Source organism: Petromyzon marinus, chromosome 35 (assembly GCF_048934315.1).
Source record: "Petromyzon marinus isolate PM22_M1 ecotype Great Lakes invasive population chromosome 35, UKy_Petmar_22M1.pri1.0, whole genome shotgun sequence".
Taxonomy (NCBI): Eukaryota; Metazoa; Chordata; class Hyperoartia; order Petromyzontiformes; family Petromyzontidae; genus Petromyzon; species Petromyzon marinus.
Genome location: NC_133701.1, coordinates 1247981 through 1266069, shown reverse-complemented (window position 1 = coordinate 1266069; position 18089 = coordinate 1247981). Strand labels below are relative to the sequence as shown.

Here is an 18089-nt window from a genome sequence, read left to right as displayed (position 1 = left end):
CCACTGTATTTGAGTGCTGTTGTGAGCTGCGTCGTAACACAAGACCATGTCGATGCTTTTTACAATCCGGTGTAAATATCGACTTAATGAAGACCCCCCTAGGAGTAGCGAGAGACACATCAAGCCGCGCTGTGCTCCTGCCTTGTTGTTCATCTCATATTCAGTCAAAATCTTTGAATAATTACCAATACATTTTTTTATTAATGTGTATTTTATGTTAAACAGATTATTTTTTTATTTTCCAGGATAGCTGCGGTATGTCTCAAGATTTATTCTGCAGTGGCATATTTAGTTAATTATTTTGGAAGTGTGCTTTGAATGTGTAAGGGAACTGGAGCACGTAGAGCAACCCCAATCATGTGAGAAGATAAAAGTGGAAGGTCCACGGATTTGTTTTCAATCCCACTTGCTTTAGTGCCATTTCCTGGTTATTTTTCAGCCCAGCGGAATTAGACGTCTCATAACCTTTGCCTCTAAATGGCTGATTTTACAGACAGTGTCCTTGTTTATCATTGTAATGTTAATTTATAATCACAAAATATATTCGAACGTGGGTCAAAGAACAAAAAACTACACATGAAATGAACAACAAATATTCTGACTAGATTTGAGAAGCGCTTATTAAAATCTGACAAACGAACTTCATAATGTGGAACCTGAGCACCACACCACTATCTTATTAATCTATTTGTATAGGCTAGGATGAGTGAATATGGAACTAATCGCAGACAGGTTCTACACACATTCAGACCCCAGTGACATTCGACCCTGCATCCTGCTGTCTCTCGAATGCCTCTCGATGTTAAACTGCGCTGCCAGTGAGGTGGCTTGAGTAGCACAGAGGAGCGTGACCCATGTCATGGTGTTGAGCCAACACCCCTGAGAGGCTGGGTTCAAGCCATGGGTCATCTCTCTGACTAATGGGCTCCTCATGTGTGGCGAGTCGCTGGTGTCAGTGGATTCGTCGACCACTCGTCACCATCATAATTCAAATGTACGATGCGCATTCTATCCTAGGATCCCAATGCGCATTGCATGAAAAGCAGGAAACAAAAACAGAACCAGGCGCAACCGAAAAAAGTGAAGAGGGAAGGCCACTTTAAAGAGATGGGTTTTCAAAGCAGACTTGAATCTATCTGCTGACTCCGATTGCCCTGATTTCAAGTGGCGAGGCGTTCCATAGTTCGGGTGCCACGCCAACAAAAGCCCGGTCACCGAAAGAGCGCAACTTTGACATGGGGGTGCTGAGCAGTTGGAGATCAAAATATCTTAAGAACATTGATGGAATATATACATGTATTAGTTCCTGCAAGTAATGTGGGGTGAGCCCTTTTAAAGCCTTAGGTCAATAGCAGTATTTTAAAATCCACTCGGAATTTGACTGATAGCCAATGAAGAGATAAGAGGGCTGGTGTAATACAACATCACACACCGTTCCATCGTGGAATCAAGGGCCTGTGATTGTGCGTGACTTGTGCCTGCCCCTGTTGGGAGTGGCACTACAAACGGCATCGTGAATGCTGTCGTCACCACGGCGGAAGAGTCTCGTGGATGAAAACAAAATTCAGGAATAGACGCCTCCTTTCACAAACAAACAAACTCAGCATATGGTGAATGTTATGTAAGATGAAAAGCCATTGCCCCAAATGTTGCCTATTATACATATTTTTTCTCTTGTAAGGTAATGCCATTGATTAAAGTGAGTTTAAATATATTATTATTTGTTCTTGTGCACCACTGGCAAGGCAGTATCACCAAATAATTCGTTTTAAATCAAACCACAGTCACGTTCAAAAATAGACTTTTACACGACAGCGCCATTTCTTCCTGCCAGCTCCAGAGAGCATCAAGCGTGACGCGTGCGATGAGACCACCAAAGTGTGTCTCGTCTCTGGAGCTCAGCAGAGATGGAACGGGCCTGGCTGGTGCTTGGGTGGGTCGCCACAATGGCCTGGCCGGTGTTGCAGGCGAAGGGCTGCGAGGTGGTTTGGGGATGCTCCAGGTTTGGCGAGATGCCTCCTCACGCGTGTGTGGACTTCGTCTGCTTGCTCCGGTTTCCTCACTCGGGGAATTTGGCCAAACATCCCAATGGCAGGACCTCCTGAAAGAAGAACATCTTTGAGAAGCTTGTTGTTTTACTGCGCAAAATAATTGGCACAATTGTTGGATTTAGCGGTCAGCAGTAAACAACACACAAACCATCACACACCGATACAATGTTGCGAATTAATTGCCTGTAATTTAACGTTGGGGAAAACTACACTGGCATTCGTAGGTCTCGTCTTGTGTATGATGTACGACATTCTGCTGCTGCTGCCTCGACAACATTTGGAGAAACGCCCGACGGACGCAGCATGACCAGGCATCTGCAGCGGAGAATCAAGCCCCCTCCCAGAGTCTGCGTGAACTGTCTCTACGTTAGTTTAACACGTAGGCTTTCGCGACCAATATTATTCATAATAAAGGTGTTTGGGTTAGATCGCGTCTCTACGTCGCCAATGCAGCACTGCGCCGCTCAGCTGCTGGGGCTGTCGCTGCGGTGTCCGGAGCTGTATGCAACATCGCGGCCACTCCACGACTGATGTTGTCATTGAAGCTAATGCAATAAAAACATTTAATCGGCAAATGGATGTCAATTTTTGCTATTGAATTCTCATTAAATGAAAAAAAAACGTCCTTCAGGAAAACCTTCAGTCAACAGGCAAGGGACCATCCTGGAAGATAACGCAACAGAATTATTTCTCGTGTCTCCTCAATAGGGCTGATTCCATCACCAGCCACACACACCGTGCACACCATTTAGTTCTAGATTTGTACATCATGATCATCAGCGGCGCGTGCGCTTGGCGTCCAGCTGCAGTGGCAGCTGCTGGCCAGCAGTCGGCGCGGTGTCACTGCCACGTGTCCCAATGTCAGTCCCAGGATGCATCCATCCACGCTTCAAGCTTTGTGCACAGCCGTACATCGTGTTCATCTTTGGGTATATGTTTCAGCACTCAGATGTGTGCTATACTGAATGAAGTGAAAATCATAACCTATACAGCTTGATGTGTTTTTATGCATTGCATGTTACGCTTGAGGTATGCATGTGTGCTGCACGTCTTTCGCACCGTACGTAGCCAACCGTGCATATCGGAGGTGTCTAATCATCGGTTTCTACTTACATCGCCGTGCCAGGCTAGAAGAATCGTCTAAACCAAGAAGCGTCTGAACCAAGAATCGTCTGAATCAGCGTGGCGTCGCTGACACCCAGGCTGGAGTCGCCCTGTCCCCGCGTGGCTCGCGGTATTTCCCAGGCGTGGAGATCCCCGCCGTATCCCAGCCGTGGGAGTGACATTTCCTGCGGTCTCGACAGCCTCTCCGGGCTTCTGATCACGAGGGCGCTCACGCCGCCCGTGCCGTGCCCGGGTCGTGCGCAGCTCATCGCGGTGCGCCATGAGCTGCGCGTGGCCACGGAGCACGTGGCCACGGGACGCGTCGCCACGGGGCGCGTGACCACGGGACGCGTGGCGCTCGGGGCGCGTGGCCACGAGGAGCGTGGCCACGGGACGCGTGGCCACGAGGCGCGTGGCCACGGGGAGCGTGGCCACGGCACGCGTGGCCACGGGACGCGTGGCGCTCGGGGCGCGTGGCCACGGGGAGCGTGGTGCTCGGGGCGCGTGGCCACGAGGCGCGTGGCCACGGGGAGCGTGGTGCTCGGGGCGCGTGGTGCTCGAGACGCGCGGGGGGGCGCCTTCGACGCCGATCCCAGCCGATGGAGAGGAGCGAGTTCGCACTTTCGCGATGCTGCCGTGGCCCAGTCAAACGCCGGTGCTTTGTGGACACTGGGGCCTTAGCATTTAATGGGCTTTCCTGAAACTTCAGCTGCTAATTGCCCACTTATTCCCTCCCGGGGGACGTTCTCTTCAAGAATGGGCTCTGCGCGTCTGGGATTCTAACGGCTGAAGTCGCTCCCCTTTCAAGGTGCCGTTGAGTGAACTTCACCAAAATAAAATGAAGCAAACCTCCTTTGTTGTTGTTGTTCCAGATATAGCTTAAAGATCGCTTTCTCCAGTGCACGAGGGAGCTCTGCAGATAATTTTGCAACTCGGGTGCATGTGCTGTCCGTGCTCTACACGTGGCTGTGTTTTTTTGTGACGCGTGCATCTTTGTGTGGGAGTATTTGTTGATGGTGAAATCGGTGTGTGTGTGTAGTAATCCTTGTGTGTGTGTGCGCGCGCGCGCACATTTATAGTAAGTGTGTATTTAAAGTTGTGCTTAGTTAAATACTTATCTGTCACTTGAGTGGCTATATTTGAGTAAATGAGGTAATTAAGCAACGTTGGGGTTGTCATTAGCGAATGCACAGCTCACTGCTCGCCACCAATTAACATCCAACACAGTTGTTTTTACTGAACCCAGGCAGTGTAGTTACAGCCGACAGTCACGTGGCATATGCAGGAGGTCGTGTGTTCGATCCCTGACGCCTGCTGCTGTGTGTGTGGAGTTTGTGTGTCCCTCTCCCGTGGTCGTGTTGGGGGCTTCTCTCTCCCGGCCCTCTGTTTTTCCCCCTCCACGCTCGGAGTCAACGTCACGCGTTTTTAACGCATTTGGCCGCTATGCATTTTACAAGCTATACGCCACTTCGTTGAGCTATCGTTTGTAGTCCAGGACGTTTCTGATAAAGAGCTACATAGCTCAGTGGGCCTTGTAAAATAGAAAGTTTAGTTTAATGTAAGCTTTGCGAGGATCTCATTCAAGGAAGAGACTGTACTCCTATAGCAAAAACAAACGAAAAATAGCAACCCTTCATCATGAACCGGTGGTGGAAATTCCACATTCCTGCGGCAGGAGTCGGTATTGAGTGTTGTTTTTAACACGTAGGCTTTCGCGACCAGTATTTATCATAATAAAGGTTTTTGGGTTAGATCGCGTTGTTTATAAATGTGTCGTAACCCTCCACCGCACCGACACGGCCAATCAGTAAAAGATGTGTCACGTTGACAAAAGACAAAATAGTTCACTACTTTAGCCCACCGGTGTGTTGAAGAGTGCATCCACAACATTTACAATTTGAGTAGTACGACGTTTCGCTGGATATTACATGCCAGCATCGTCATCCTGCACTGTTTAAGACCGGAAGCAGGTGGATGGCTTCACTATTCTGGCGAATCGCCCTAAGATGCTGGTTGATGTAATTTCTAGCGAAACGTCGTACTACTCAAACTGTAAATGTTGTGGATTCACTCTTTAACACGCCGGTGGGCTAAAGTAGTGAACTATTTGTCTTTTGTCAACGTGACACATTTTTTACTGATTGGCCGTGTCCGGTGGTGGAGGGTTATGACCCATTTATAAATAGCGCGATCTAACACCAAAACCTTTTTGAGTTGTTTTTGTGTGTGCACCTGTGCCAACGCAGCTGCAACATCACCAAATAATATTTAATATATAAATTTAGGGTGATCCAAATCTCAGCTTTTTCAGTTATTAAATTAATCCCATTTCATAGAGAAATACTAAACAATTATGAAAAATGTTGGAATCAAACATGAAAGTCCAAGCCTGTAAACTGTAGTAGGCATCACATTTATTGACTGTAATACAGAACACACAACTCCACTATACTGAGGTAAAAACCATTACACAATGCACTGTACACAATACTATACGGTTTAAACACAAAGAAAATTGTTCCGTAAAATACATCTCTAGTATTTACTGTACTCTATAATCAAATCAGCCACATCGCAGTGTGCCTTAAGTCTGTGTGCATGCTGCACAATGTAGCGACGTAGCATTTTTCCACCCATCAAATCGCGACGTTTGCTCATAGGCGTCTCTGCACAAAGCGGAGACGTATATCCTCCGTGGTGCAATCCCTGCGGTGACCGCCTCTCAAGGGAGGTCACTCCCCTCGCAATCACCACAACGGAAGTGTCATCTGTGCAGGTGAGAGCCTTCCTCTAACATCCTGGCCTCTGAGTCAGCACCCACCCCCACCCCGAGTTCCCTCCCCCACCTCCCGTGGCAGAGCTACATCGGGTTGAGGGCATTGGCCATGCTTTAGTGGTTATTTTTTTTCCCTTTGCGTGTGGTCACGAGGACTGCAAAATCAGTTTGCTTCATATGTTGGCTATGGTTGGCTGCTCACAGCTCAAACGCTGCATTTGAGTGAAGAAGAAAATAAACTTAGCGAAGATTGTTGGGCTAGCAGGGGAGACAGGGTGACAGTAATTTAAAGTACGTTTGAAACTGTCTTAAAATGGGAGGTTGTCCCAATGAATAGATCAATAAAGGAATGGGGATCAGTGGTTTGGTCCGTGGAACCAGTCACTGCCAGTGTGATCACACCAACCATGATCATAATGTTGTGCTTGAGTTGTAATTTCTGCCGAAGCAGAAGATGTTTAGTGCAAACTCCCGTGTGGCCTCAGTGTTTGCAGCTGGCTTCAGGATGCCAAATTCACGATTATTTTCATGGAAAGCCAAATTATTCAAACTTTTAAGTTGGCTGCAAAACTTGTTTTCTTAATTCTTCTCACAACAGATTTTGATCTGTGCGAGAACAGTTACACTTTTTTATTTACTTATTTGAAAGTTAGCTTTAAGGGTCAGGACTTTTGAGGCCCCGGTGTTGGTTTATAATGGAGGCGTTTAGTGCCATCGAGCAAATGAGAAATGCAACGCGTTTACTTGAATCCCTCACAAATCACACCAACCGGCACAAAGAAATCCTCAAACTTTTAAAAACTAAGAATATGTGTCCTAAAATAGTTTGTCTTTGTCACTTTTGGCTGAATGTGGAAATAGAAAATACTATAAATGTCTCCCCCATCTACCACCATAAGCATTTTAGTGCGAGCCTGTGCGTGAGAGCGTGAGAGCGTGAGACTTGCTTTGGCAAGAATTACACATCGACCCCTTTCCCTGCGAAGCCTTCCTTTAATTAGAGGTTCACTTCCAACCTCCTAGGACCTCCTTGCACATTGTTTTCTTAAGGTGGTTGAAGGCTTCACGGTGTGTGCTCGACCCCACTACCAAACCCTCGGACGATTGAGTCCCTAGATATACATGTGGATACAATTAAATGCCATTCTCTGTCACGCCCTGAGGTTAACACGTTCTGATTTTAAATAAATATGCAGGTGGAAAAAAACAGACGCTTAGCACAAGTTACATCACATGCAGTGACCCCACAGTTTCCAATGCGCTATACACTTTAGGGTACACACACCATTTCTAGAATCCTGCGAAGGTCACGAGAAACTCAAGCAATTTTAGGGGAATTGTTACGAGCCATAGTAGCTGCCAAAATAGATGCAACCTCCATTGCTGCTCCTGATTGTGGGCAATTGGGTTGGTAACTTCCAATGTTGATCACCGACAGAGGCCACGTGATTTCCCGAGGTTATGTGCCTGTTTGCACCAACCATTGTTCATCAAACGCACGTTTCCATAAACGTTGTTTTCATCGGCTATACTAATCTCCGACGCTCTATGCCACTGCTGTAACAAGTTTGCCAACCTCAATCGCTGGTAGTCACTTGCCGAGTGGCAGACACGCGAGGTGCCATGTGGCGGCTGTCGGGCTGATGATCACCGAGCCTGCACGAGTTCACATTCCAAGGAGGTCTCTAGGACCCTTCTCCCACAAGGGGCCCTGCTATTTATGAATGCTGCTATACGGTGTCTCCGTGCATCACCACAGCACTGGGTAAAGAGCAAGGGTGACTTTGTCCTCAGAGGTGCAGAACCTTTCTCACCTCAGAAGTTCTCAAAACGCATGCCCTCACCTCTGCGTGTATACCACATACACACATGCATATATATAACGTTCTCTATGTGCTTACATGTTTGTACGTGTGTTTATATAGCGTACTATACAGACAGGATTGGTAACGGAAATTAGAGTGAGATCCCCGTGATATCTAGCGCTAGACTTGACAATCCACTTGTGTTGACATTGCCTCATCTGTTTCACGATCCGTACGGATGGATAATCGCAAAGATGTTGATGGTGGCTCAACTATCAAACAAAATACTGTAAACTGTACAATAACACGTTTGAAACTGCATTTTAAACATGTGGACTAGTGAATTTTTTCATGAAAACTATGACCTAATAATAGGTTTGAAAGTTTTATTTACTTATTTACGTCATTATTAACCATATAATAAATCCTTGACATTTGAAACGTAAAAGCTCACATTTTGTGAGAAGTATAACACCGTTGCTTTTTCACAAACAGGTTCCTCTGGCGATGCTTTTGTTGTGCCAGGTCTTGGCCTGGGCGACTGGCGCATGTAACGCGACCGTTTCACGCTCAAGGGCCTCATCGGCGAGCCACAGCTTTACCAACTTCACCAACAACTCAAAATTGGATGTCGTTGGGATGATCCAACGCCAAGTACATAGGGAGCGACCCAACGTTTTGTTTGAAATTAGTCTGGCACATTCGCGTGCACATTCTGTATTGTAAATGACCTAAACGATTAAAAAAAATTTTACTCCGGAATAAAATTGCATATTGCCAACGAAGTAGAATGTGGAATTGGTAAAGTATTTGATTGATGATTTGACGTCGTGTTAATGCGCGCCAGGGGTACTCATCGGTAACTCGCGGCGTCGATCGCGTCACCAACCGTGGCTCGCTGATGCGTGCTAAGAGTGCCAAACCGATTGCACAATTGGCAACGGAAAATACTGTGATCTTAAAGGTCTTTCGGTTAAAAAAACCCCTAAAATCTTCCAAGAAACGCGTTGCTAATCACTGGATATATAGCACGGTATATAGCGTATAGATAACGACTTCATCATAATATACCGCCCGTAAGTTGGAATGAACACTCTAAATACCTCATACTCTATGTACACGCGTGGGGAAATAAGATTGCAAGGCTGACACTGTCCACACCGTGGCAGTAGATGGCGAGGTGATTGGGGCCTTTTGGCCTCGGGGTTGAAATTGGCGGTCGTGGCCCGACACCGGTGAGCCACGAGGGCCACTCGCCCACCGTGGCTCCAGGGAAGGTGGCTCGCGGGCTCGCGAGGTCTGGGTAACGAGTGCATGGGGGAGCAGGCTCCCACCGACGCTAAGTGGTAGTAACGCCAAGGAACAACATTCGCGGAGACATCGGCAACGGATGGGACATGATCACCCCGAGAGTCGAGGGCTCCTGGCCAAAAAGTTCGTGGACCCCAGCTGCCTCCGTAAGGGGGCTGGATGGGAATAAGATGGCATTGTTCATGTTACTCAGCCTAGGGCTATGGAACAATTTTGCCCGCTGATATGATCAGCTCCATAGTAATCCTAGGGCAACACGTATAGAATCTGTAACTGAAATGTGCAGCCTAAAGACGAAAATAGCTCTGACCCTGTGGGTAGGAGGGCCCGGTTCACGCAGCCTGTGTTGTTAGTTTGGTGCTGCTGGTGATGGTTCAACGCGTGTGGATCATTCGTCGCAAGGACGGACGCCTGCGAAAGTAGCAGCAGCTCGAGACGAGCGACCGATGAGAGAATCCCCAATAAAGACGTCGTCAACGCAGCCCGGGATGCCTTTGATCACCGCCTCCTGAAGTTTAGAAATAGCGGCCTGTTTACCCCTTTCCTATTACACGTGCGATCAGTTTAAATATATGATCGCTTTGAAGCTGGCAAATCTTCAGAAATCTACCGCTGAGTGCTGTCGGCCGCCTGTCTGTGAACCGGGCTTCACACGTAACCAGTTGCTTCACAATCGATGCTCGTCCGCACGTTGCAAGAATTTACATCTGCAATCCGATTCCACAGCATTTTAAATTTGCGATCATAAATAACATCCCCCCCACTTCCCACCCCCCCAAAAAAAAGCCTTGGCTTCACGTCCCCGTTCTTGGCGTCGCATTGCTTGCTGTGTGGTTTTTTTGTAAGTTGCAGCGGAAATTCTGGGACCCGGCCTTTAAACACGAGGGGGGTGGGAGCTCGGCGCTGCGTGACCACGATGGGAGGAAGATGGACACACACCAGAGGGGAACACGTGGTGGTGGCGGTGGTGGTGCATCGCGTGGCGCTTTCGGATGCGCTTCTGCGTTGCCGTCTGGAACGCTCTTCCTTCCGCTATTAGGAAGCCACTGGGAGCTATGGCACTTGCAAAGAAGCATCAAGATTGACAAACTAATTTATTTAGTTTAAGGCGTAGGCTTTCGCGACCAATATCATCCATAATACAGTTTTTTTGGGTTAGATCGCGTAAAACCCCCCAAAAAACTGTTATGGATAATTTCTTTAGAACTTTTTTTTGTGTTTAGTTTGTTGTCCTTCCTCCGCACCTCCGATTAGCACGGTTGGCTACGTACGGTGCGAAAGAAGTTCAAAACATACAAGCCAAGACAATGTGACATCGTGAAATAGCAGTGATCATCGACGGGGTCTGTGTTCGCGACGCTGCACTTTAACAGGTCCCCCACTGTGTAATGTACAATAAACATTCCAAGTTCCAATTGTTGTGATCTGCTTCAATATTAGTTTTGATTCACATTGTTTCATTTAAACGAGGTATGTGTTTGATATACGTGAGTGAAGGTGAAAGCCGGCAATAGTTTTAGGGGCCTACAATTGGCTAGGCATTTAAGTGTTAAATTTTATTAATAAGGTTAATTGTGTGTCAGGCTTAAGCAGGGGGAGAAAGTAAAGGATGTTGCTAAGGTTTAGAGGTACAGTCTGCCCAATTAATATTGCATTTATTTACATTCAGAATCAGTGACAGTCTATCAGCATGGTGATGTATTGGCTACACAAATCACAAACCCATACCAGACTGTGCATTAATGTTTTAGGATACACAATCACATTACACCGAATAACACGTAACATTTTACACACTCAAAGCTGCTCGTGACCGCGTCAACAACATTCTCAGATTAACACGCAGGCTTTCGCGACCAATATCATCCATAATACAGGTTTTTTTTTGGGTTGGATCGCGTAAATATGAATGTCGTTAACCCACCACCACCCGACACAGCCAATTAGTAAGGTTTGTCACGTAAACAGAACGTGCGAAATCATTACTAATACAGCACAACGGTGTGTTGGAGAGCAAATCCACAACATTTACAACACACCGGTGTGCTGTACAAGTGTAGTGTAATACCGCCGGTTGGTGGACAGGAGCGCCAACTGTGGTGGACAGACAGCACACACGCCGGTGAGGACGTGAGCACGGCGTGTGGGCAGAGCGGAGGAACTGGGGCAAGGGTCACGGAGGACCCCGCCTGGAGGCGCCTGGAACCTGCTGGCAGGTTCGAGAAGGAAGGCGTGGTCAGGGCGGGGCCAGGGCCGCGCTGGGAGCATAAAAGGAGCAGAGAGCGGGGGCTCGGGGCTGCCGGTGCTGGGAGTGGACTCGTCTCGTCGCCGGCGTCGCTAAACGTCTCCACTGGATGTTGTGCTACGAAAGAGAGTAGTTGGCTATCTCAGTCAGCGCCGTCAGTGTTAGACGGCTAGTGATGTGTACAGGTTAGGCTGAGCTACTGTGGAGAGTGTGTGGATGGGACCGTGGAAGTTGTTAATAAAGAAGGTGCCTCCTATAAACTCTGTCTCTGAATCGTTGACACTACACTAGTAAAGAATTGGCACGTTCTGTTTACGTGACAAACCTTACTAATTGGCTGTGTCGGGTGGTGGCGGGTTCACGACACATTTATTATGTAAGGGATGTCGGGAAGGATTCCCACCAAAACGAGGGGGTGTGGGACGGTGACAGGGGAAGGGAAGGAGCAAGTGAGGAGATGTAAGAGAGCGAGAACAAGCTTGAAGAGGGGAGATCTTGGCGGGAACGAGATTGGGAAGGCTGGGGACGAGTGTGGACTGAAGGAAGGAATGAAAGACGAACCCCCAGCAACCTTGTGTCGGCTCTCCTTTACAATTATATTTACGCGATCTAAACCAACACCCCCCCCCCCCCCTATATTATGAACAATTCTCAGAATTAAGCTGCACGAGTTTCTGCCCCGGTGGCAGACGAATGACCACACAGGATGAACGTCTTTGAAGGCCGCGTCCCTGCGGCTACACTTTTCACTGCAGGCAGGAAACGACCCCGGCACGTAACTTTGTAAAGTAATTAACAGCTCCTGTGATAACCTCTATAAGAGTCGGCCTATGTGTATCAGGACCATATCCACGACCACAAATATGAACACTGTCCTCATTTTATAATAATACAAATTTAACGACCATAACTTTTATTTATATATATCCTGGTCATATCTGTCAGAAAACGCAATTAACAAGAAAGAATCTCAAGACTAAGTGAGTGGATCACAGCAGTAAATACGGTGTGGCATACTGTACGCGGAACACTAACTACACGCGTACTGTACGCGCAACAGTACTGTACACACACTGTACACGCAAGCACAGACTGTACAGTGGCGTACTGTACGCGCAGCACGTGCTGTGCGTGTACTGTACACACTGTACACGTGGCGTACTGTACGCGCAACGTGCCGTTGTAAAGTGCGGAAATCTGAAACTGAAAAACACATACAGTACGATGGCGATATTAACATCTTTAAAGTTGTGGATATGAAACGACATATAAAAATGCTGCATTTTAAGTACAACTGAAATTGAAAAAATATATAAATCTGAACTCTGTGAGAGGATAGTGAATATGAAAACGTAATTGAATTTAAAACTAGAAATAAAGTTTAAAGATAAGAGTGAATTAAATCATTAAAACCTAAATTTTAATTCAATATTTATTATTTTGAACAATACATTTCAGCTCTGCCATTAAAACATCTCAATCTTCGAATCCAATAACTTTGTAGTGACAGATGAAATATTAAAATGTAATATTTCATTAAATATTTAATTGACCGTGCTGTGTAAGGATTGAATTTAACTCGATCCAGCACTTATATGCATTTGGCGATGGGTCATAATCAGAACAGGGTAAAAATCCAACAGAACCGTTTGGCCATTACGTAAATAATGATTTAAACAACTCCCAAGGGCTTTTGGCAGAACATAACAAGGCATACCAGAATCTAACAAATTGGTTGCCTTTGTTGGAAACGTCCAAAATCTGATATTTTAGCGTAATAACCATTTGAAAATAATACAAATGTATTCATTCTTTTTCTGTAGTCGCACGAGAGCTCGTTGTGCTAATACAAATCATGGGTAGTAGTAGCTAGCTACAATAATGCTGTCCTTTATTACTCAGACCCCAGGCATCAGTGTCCTGTAATACACAACTCTGCAAGTGTTTGCCACATCAAGTCATAACGATTAGTTGCTTGACCCATCATCATCTGGATACAAGAAGCCTGGCACGAGTCGTTAACGGCCTTCACAATCCTCAGGAGCAAAACTCAGCTGGAGCAGGCAATGCGTATCCAGCAACACGCCGTGATACACAACCAGCACTGCTGCCATGCCCCTGAACTCTAACCCGCTGTTTGTGCGGCACCTGCATGTGATACATTCACGCATGCGTCCACTCCATTGCACTTGGCTACACAGAGGCATTGGAGGTAACCTATGACCTCGTATTATTCGCATCAAGAAGCCAGTCAATCAGCTGTGCAGACTTTGGGGGAGACGTGGCCACCCAATGGCTCTCGTAGCTGCGTTCTCCAACCTTTGCTGTGTGAGAATTGTTACGGTGAAGGCTACATTTTCCAAAGTTACGCGTGTGCTGTGACCGAGATGCGCCGGCGATGAATCAAGATTACAAAGTTTGAGGAAGGGTGGGCATCACTAATGAGGATTTAAGTTTCCAAGTTCCGCGTCTGACAGGAAGTTCACAGCTCCTGATCTCTCAGCTGCTGCTTTTAATCCTGACCTCAGAACTGCTTGTAGTCTCCTACTGATCATAAAACTGATACCGTTCCTAAAACTTTGTTTCTGGTGATGACTTCATTCAGATTGACTCAACTCGACATGAGCCTTCAGTACGGGCCTCTCACTGATTCGCCCACTTTTAAAGCGAGTATCCAGTGACTGGTTTATAGCCACCAATTCGAAAAAAAACGCGTTCCCACGGCTTTGGAAACTGCATGGCTAAAGTTGTACGGTGAAAACTATCGGAACGCGTATGTTTTTCCATGCCAATATTCCGATTCATAATTGACATCGAGGCGGTGGCAACGCGCACGATCCGGGCCGTGTTCTTGCGGCGAAGCCCTCCTCCCTCCTCGGCCAAATGTCACCGGCACGCGGTCGGCACGAGCGTCGAACGCGCCGACACCGTTAGAGCGTCAGCTCGCCGGTAGAGGTTGCAGAGCGATGTTTAAATTGCCACATTTGGCAAAACGATAAATTGTGCATCCACGGAAATGACTGCATCCCGTATTTTTGTGTTTCTTTACAAAAATAAAGAGTGCGACACATGCCAAAGAAATATAACCTCTTACGACAACAGTGTCACTGACGACAAAACCAATGTGGGGTCCCCCATGGCCTCCCTCTACGGCCGCAGCTGTGGCCCTGGAGGTCTCCTCCTCGTGGCCAGCTCCATCTCCTCCTCGGACGTTCCCTGCTGTCCCCCACACAGCAGCCTCTGTGAAAGCAGTCGTTAGCTTATTCCCTTTCGAATTATGGGTTTAGCAGCCTCTGAAACAGTGCGGGAGCAATGATCCAAATGTGACTCACACGAATGTTCACAACACCCGTAATTCTTGCCGTGTCGGCTGATCGTCACTGAATATGTGCTTGTTGTTGTTGTGTTTGTTGTTGCGTTCATTGTTGCCGTTGCTTGTATAGCGCTTGATTTTCTTCAGGTTGGTCGCTGTTATTTTGTCGTTTGTTCGGCTGTTGTCGCGGTTGGGTGGGTTGCACTCTGCGGGGATGTGGGTTCGAGGCACGTAGCGATGCGTCGAATCGTCAAATTCAAATGACCTCTAAGGCTCATGATACCTCCGTTAAATCGTGCTTCGATGCAAGAATTATACATCCATGCTACATTTAGGCTAACGGAACAGATGAGGCAGATAACATATTAGACCATACGAACGAGACAGAACGAGCAAAATAGACAATAAACACAAAATGATCACAACAGCATTACGTAATTACACAGTAAAATAAAGACAGCACAAGCCAAGACAGTACTTATGAGAGAAGGCAATGGAAATGAGAGAACAAAATGGGATGGTGCAAATGAGGTGGAGCACACAGGACAGGACACCCCTGAACACGAGACAGAAAGTACATAACGAGACGGAAGAAAGAAGAACAAATTCTTGAATGGCAGCACAATTCCGAATTTTGGACAGCTCCTCAAATGACCGCGGAGGCGAATGGCCACACGGCCAGCGATTGACTCTGAGTGCCGTTCATCGCAAACATAACGCAAGCGCTTCAGTGGCGCCAGAATGGTGCAGGACCTCAACACGGGGGGGGTTCTCCGTATGCAGCGCCGCCATCCAGCGGAGACCCACCAACGCCAACCTCAAAGCAGGCGGACGGAATTTGAGAGAAACCAATTCTACTAATTGAAATACAGTGTAAAATGTCTGGTGTATGCCCGGGAGCGACGTACACCGGAGTTTGTATTGAACAACCCACAGCTCTCTGGACGTCTCCACGCGTTTCTCCACACGTCGGCTGCTCTCACAATCACCTGCAGAGCACCCCGCTGAAGCGTGCGTCTGATCGTGAATGGCTCGGCACGTCCGTTACTCTGGCCCGGCCCCAGATCCTCTCGGACGGGGGGGGGTGGGGGGGTGGCAGTAGAGGTGTCGTTTGGGGGACCACCGTGGGTGGTACAGCGCCCACCCCGGTGCCCCCGAGCGCCAGGCCCTGTCCTCGCCTCTAGAGTGGGTGAGTTTTGCTTCAGTTGGCAATCGTTACCGGCCCATGGAGAGGCTGCGGTGTGCGTAATTGCATTGCTTTGGTCGAGTCGGAAGCCGGCTGATACTGACCTCGTCTCTGTGGGACACGCGGCACAGACTCTCGGGGCGATGACGCAGCCCGGCGGTGGTGCGCTCGCCACCTGGTGCAGAGCTTCCCGATTCCAATCTGGCAGGCAGCCCTGGTTTTTGCTGCGGGTGTATTAGCCATAACAAAAACGTTGCCCTCTGCTTCACAGTAGGTATTAAAGATCCCCTTACATCATTCGGAATGAGTAGGCCATTGCATGCCGGTGTTGTGGTTCACATTTGCTCAAAATCAAAAGATTGACCACCATTACTCCATTAAGATTATAGATATCAACGTAGATATCAACGTTGATATCAGCGATTACAGATATCAATTTTGCCCCCCACTGGGAATCCACTGCTGACTATGTGAAACGTAGCGTCTTCCTTCGTGATAGCCTCGCGCTATAAGAATGGCGCGAATACCAAACTTCGACGAAACGATAGGAGCCTTTACATCGAGGGGTGATTGATGTTTGGACTGAACATCTTGAGCCGGAGATCATAGGACTTGACATTTTAGGACTGACGAGTGTTGGTCCTGGGTTCATGAGTGGGAACGTCGGACTAGAGACCTCTGGAGCGAAGAGGCTGGAGACGCACGCATGTCGTCGCCACTTTGGCGTTGTCTGCTACATTATCGTGAGAGCAGCAGCATTTTCTTGAATGAATGGTGAATTTAAACATTTTGTCAGAAAAAAAAGGATCCAGGATTGTGAGAGTCTAAGGCGCGTACAAGCGTTGCCGTACAGGATCTGTGCAAATGACGAGGCAGTTGCGTCGCCTTGTGAAATGTTACGTCCGTAACTGGATATTTTTGATGAGAACAACATGTTGCCTGAGTGCTTGGCTAATTCAGCACAAAGCATTCGAACATTTGCCAAGTGGCAATCTTTTTTTGCCAGCTCTCGATCATACCTACTGATTGAATGGAAAACCTGTTCCTGTTTCGGTTCCATTTTCTCTGTAAAGATGACCTTTACAGCCAGTGAAAAAGCAGCTTACTGAACATTTAGGCTCTTGGTACTTCTGCTACGGTCTCCGAGTAATGGAAAATGTGGGTCCACCGCATTTCGATCTTGTTTTTTTTAAAGTTCGTTGCCCACATGAACGATTAAATAAGTGTTTTTCCCGAGCAGCGTGGTGGCGAGCGTAGCGCACGCTCGTCGCGCGCCAGCCCTGCCGCCGTCTCACTGGGGCATGTACCCGGCCTCCGTGACGAGTTGGGGGAAGTACGCCTGCACCCTCTCGTCCGCGCCCCCCACGCTCGCCTCGTCCTGCTCTTGCCCACTACCGCCGCCACCGCTCTTGCCTCCCAGCTTGGACCTCCCGCAGCAGCGGCACTCCCCGTCCGTGACGCACGGACCGGGGGGCTTCCCAACGAATGAGCGCAGCAACACCGAGGCGTCCGTGAAGCCGCCGTCATTGCCGCCATCATCGTCGGCGTCGTTACCGCCGTCGTCGTCTCCCGCGGCGTCGAGCGAACGCGACGCGACCCCCCCGTCGCCGCCCACGCCCTCGCCGCACTCCTCCCGCCACGAGCAGCCGGGACAGCCCTGCTGCTGACGGCGGTCGCGGTAGGAGACCTGCGAGTAGGGCTCGGCGTGGGCGCTGTGCGGGGCCGGCAGGAGGCACGGCTCCTCGCCGTCGGAGCACGACCACGTGTGGGCGCGCGGGCACGCGGCGCCCGGCGCCAGGAAGGGGCGCCCGCCCTCGCCCGACCCGTCCAGGTCCTGGTGCGAGCGCGAGCGCGATGCCGCGCCCTCCTCTTCCTCTTCCTCCTCCTCTTCCCCCGAGCCGTCCCTTGGGCCCTCGCGCCGTCGCGATGATGGCGGCGGCGGAAGCAGCGCGTCCACGTTGGCCACGCTGGTGGCGTTGCTACTGCAGCACGTGTCGGACTCGTCGCTCGTGTGGCGGTCGGGCGAGGACGGGCGGCTGCTGCCGATGCCGCTGGTCTCCCCGCCGAGCGAGCGCGTGTCCGCGCCGGTCGGCGCGCCGGTCACTCCGCCGCCCTTGCAGCTGCCGCGGAGCAGCTGAGGAGACTCGGACTCCACCACTTCCACGGACGACACCACCGTCTCCAGGTCGCTCGCCGACGACTGGCGGTGGCCACCCTGCGACTGCTGGTAAAGGCGGATGTCAGGGTCATGGGGTCAGTCGGCTGGAGCCAGCGACGTTGCTGAACATTGAGAGAAGT

The 18089-nt window shown here is 48.9% G+C and overlaps 1 protein-coding gene across 4 annotated transcripts in view; it reads right to left on the bottom strand.

The window, feature by feature from the left end:
* Positions 1-5549: 5549 nt before the first annotated feature.
* LOC116948802 (interleukin-6 receptor subunit beta-like) overlaps positions 5550-18089 on the bottom strand; it is a 103443-nt gene continuing 90903 nt past the window's right edge. For all 4 annotated transcript variants that reach the window (XM_032965906.2, XM_032965907.2, XM_032965905.2 and 1 more), the window contains one exon: positions 5550-18015. In XM_032965906.2, the coding sequence (XP_032821797.2) occupies positions 17083-18015 (933 nt within the window). In that variant the 3' untranslated portion in view covers positions 5550-17082. The remainder of the gene's footprint in view (positions 18016-18089) is intronic.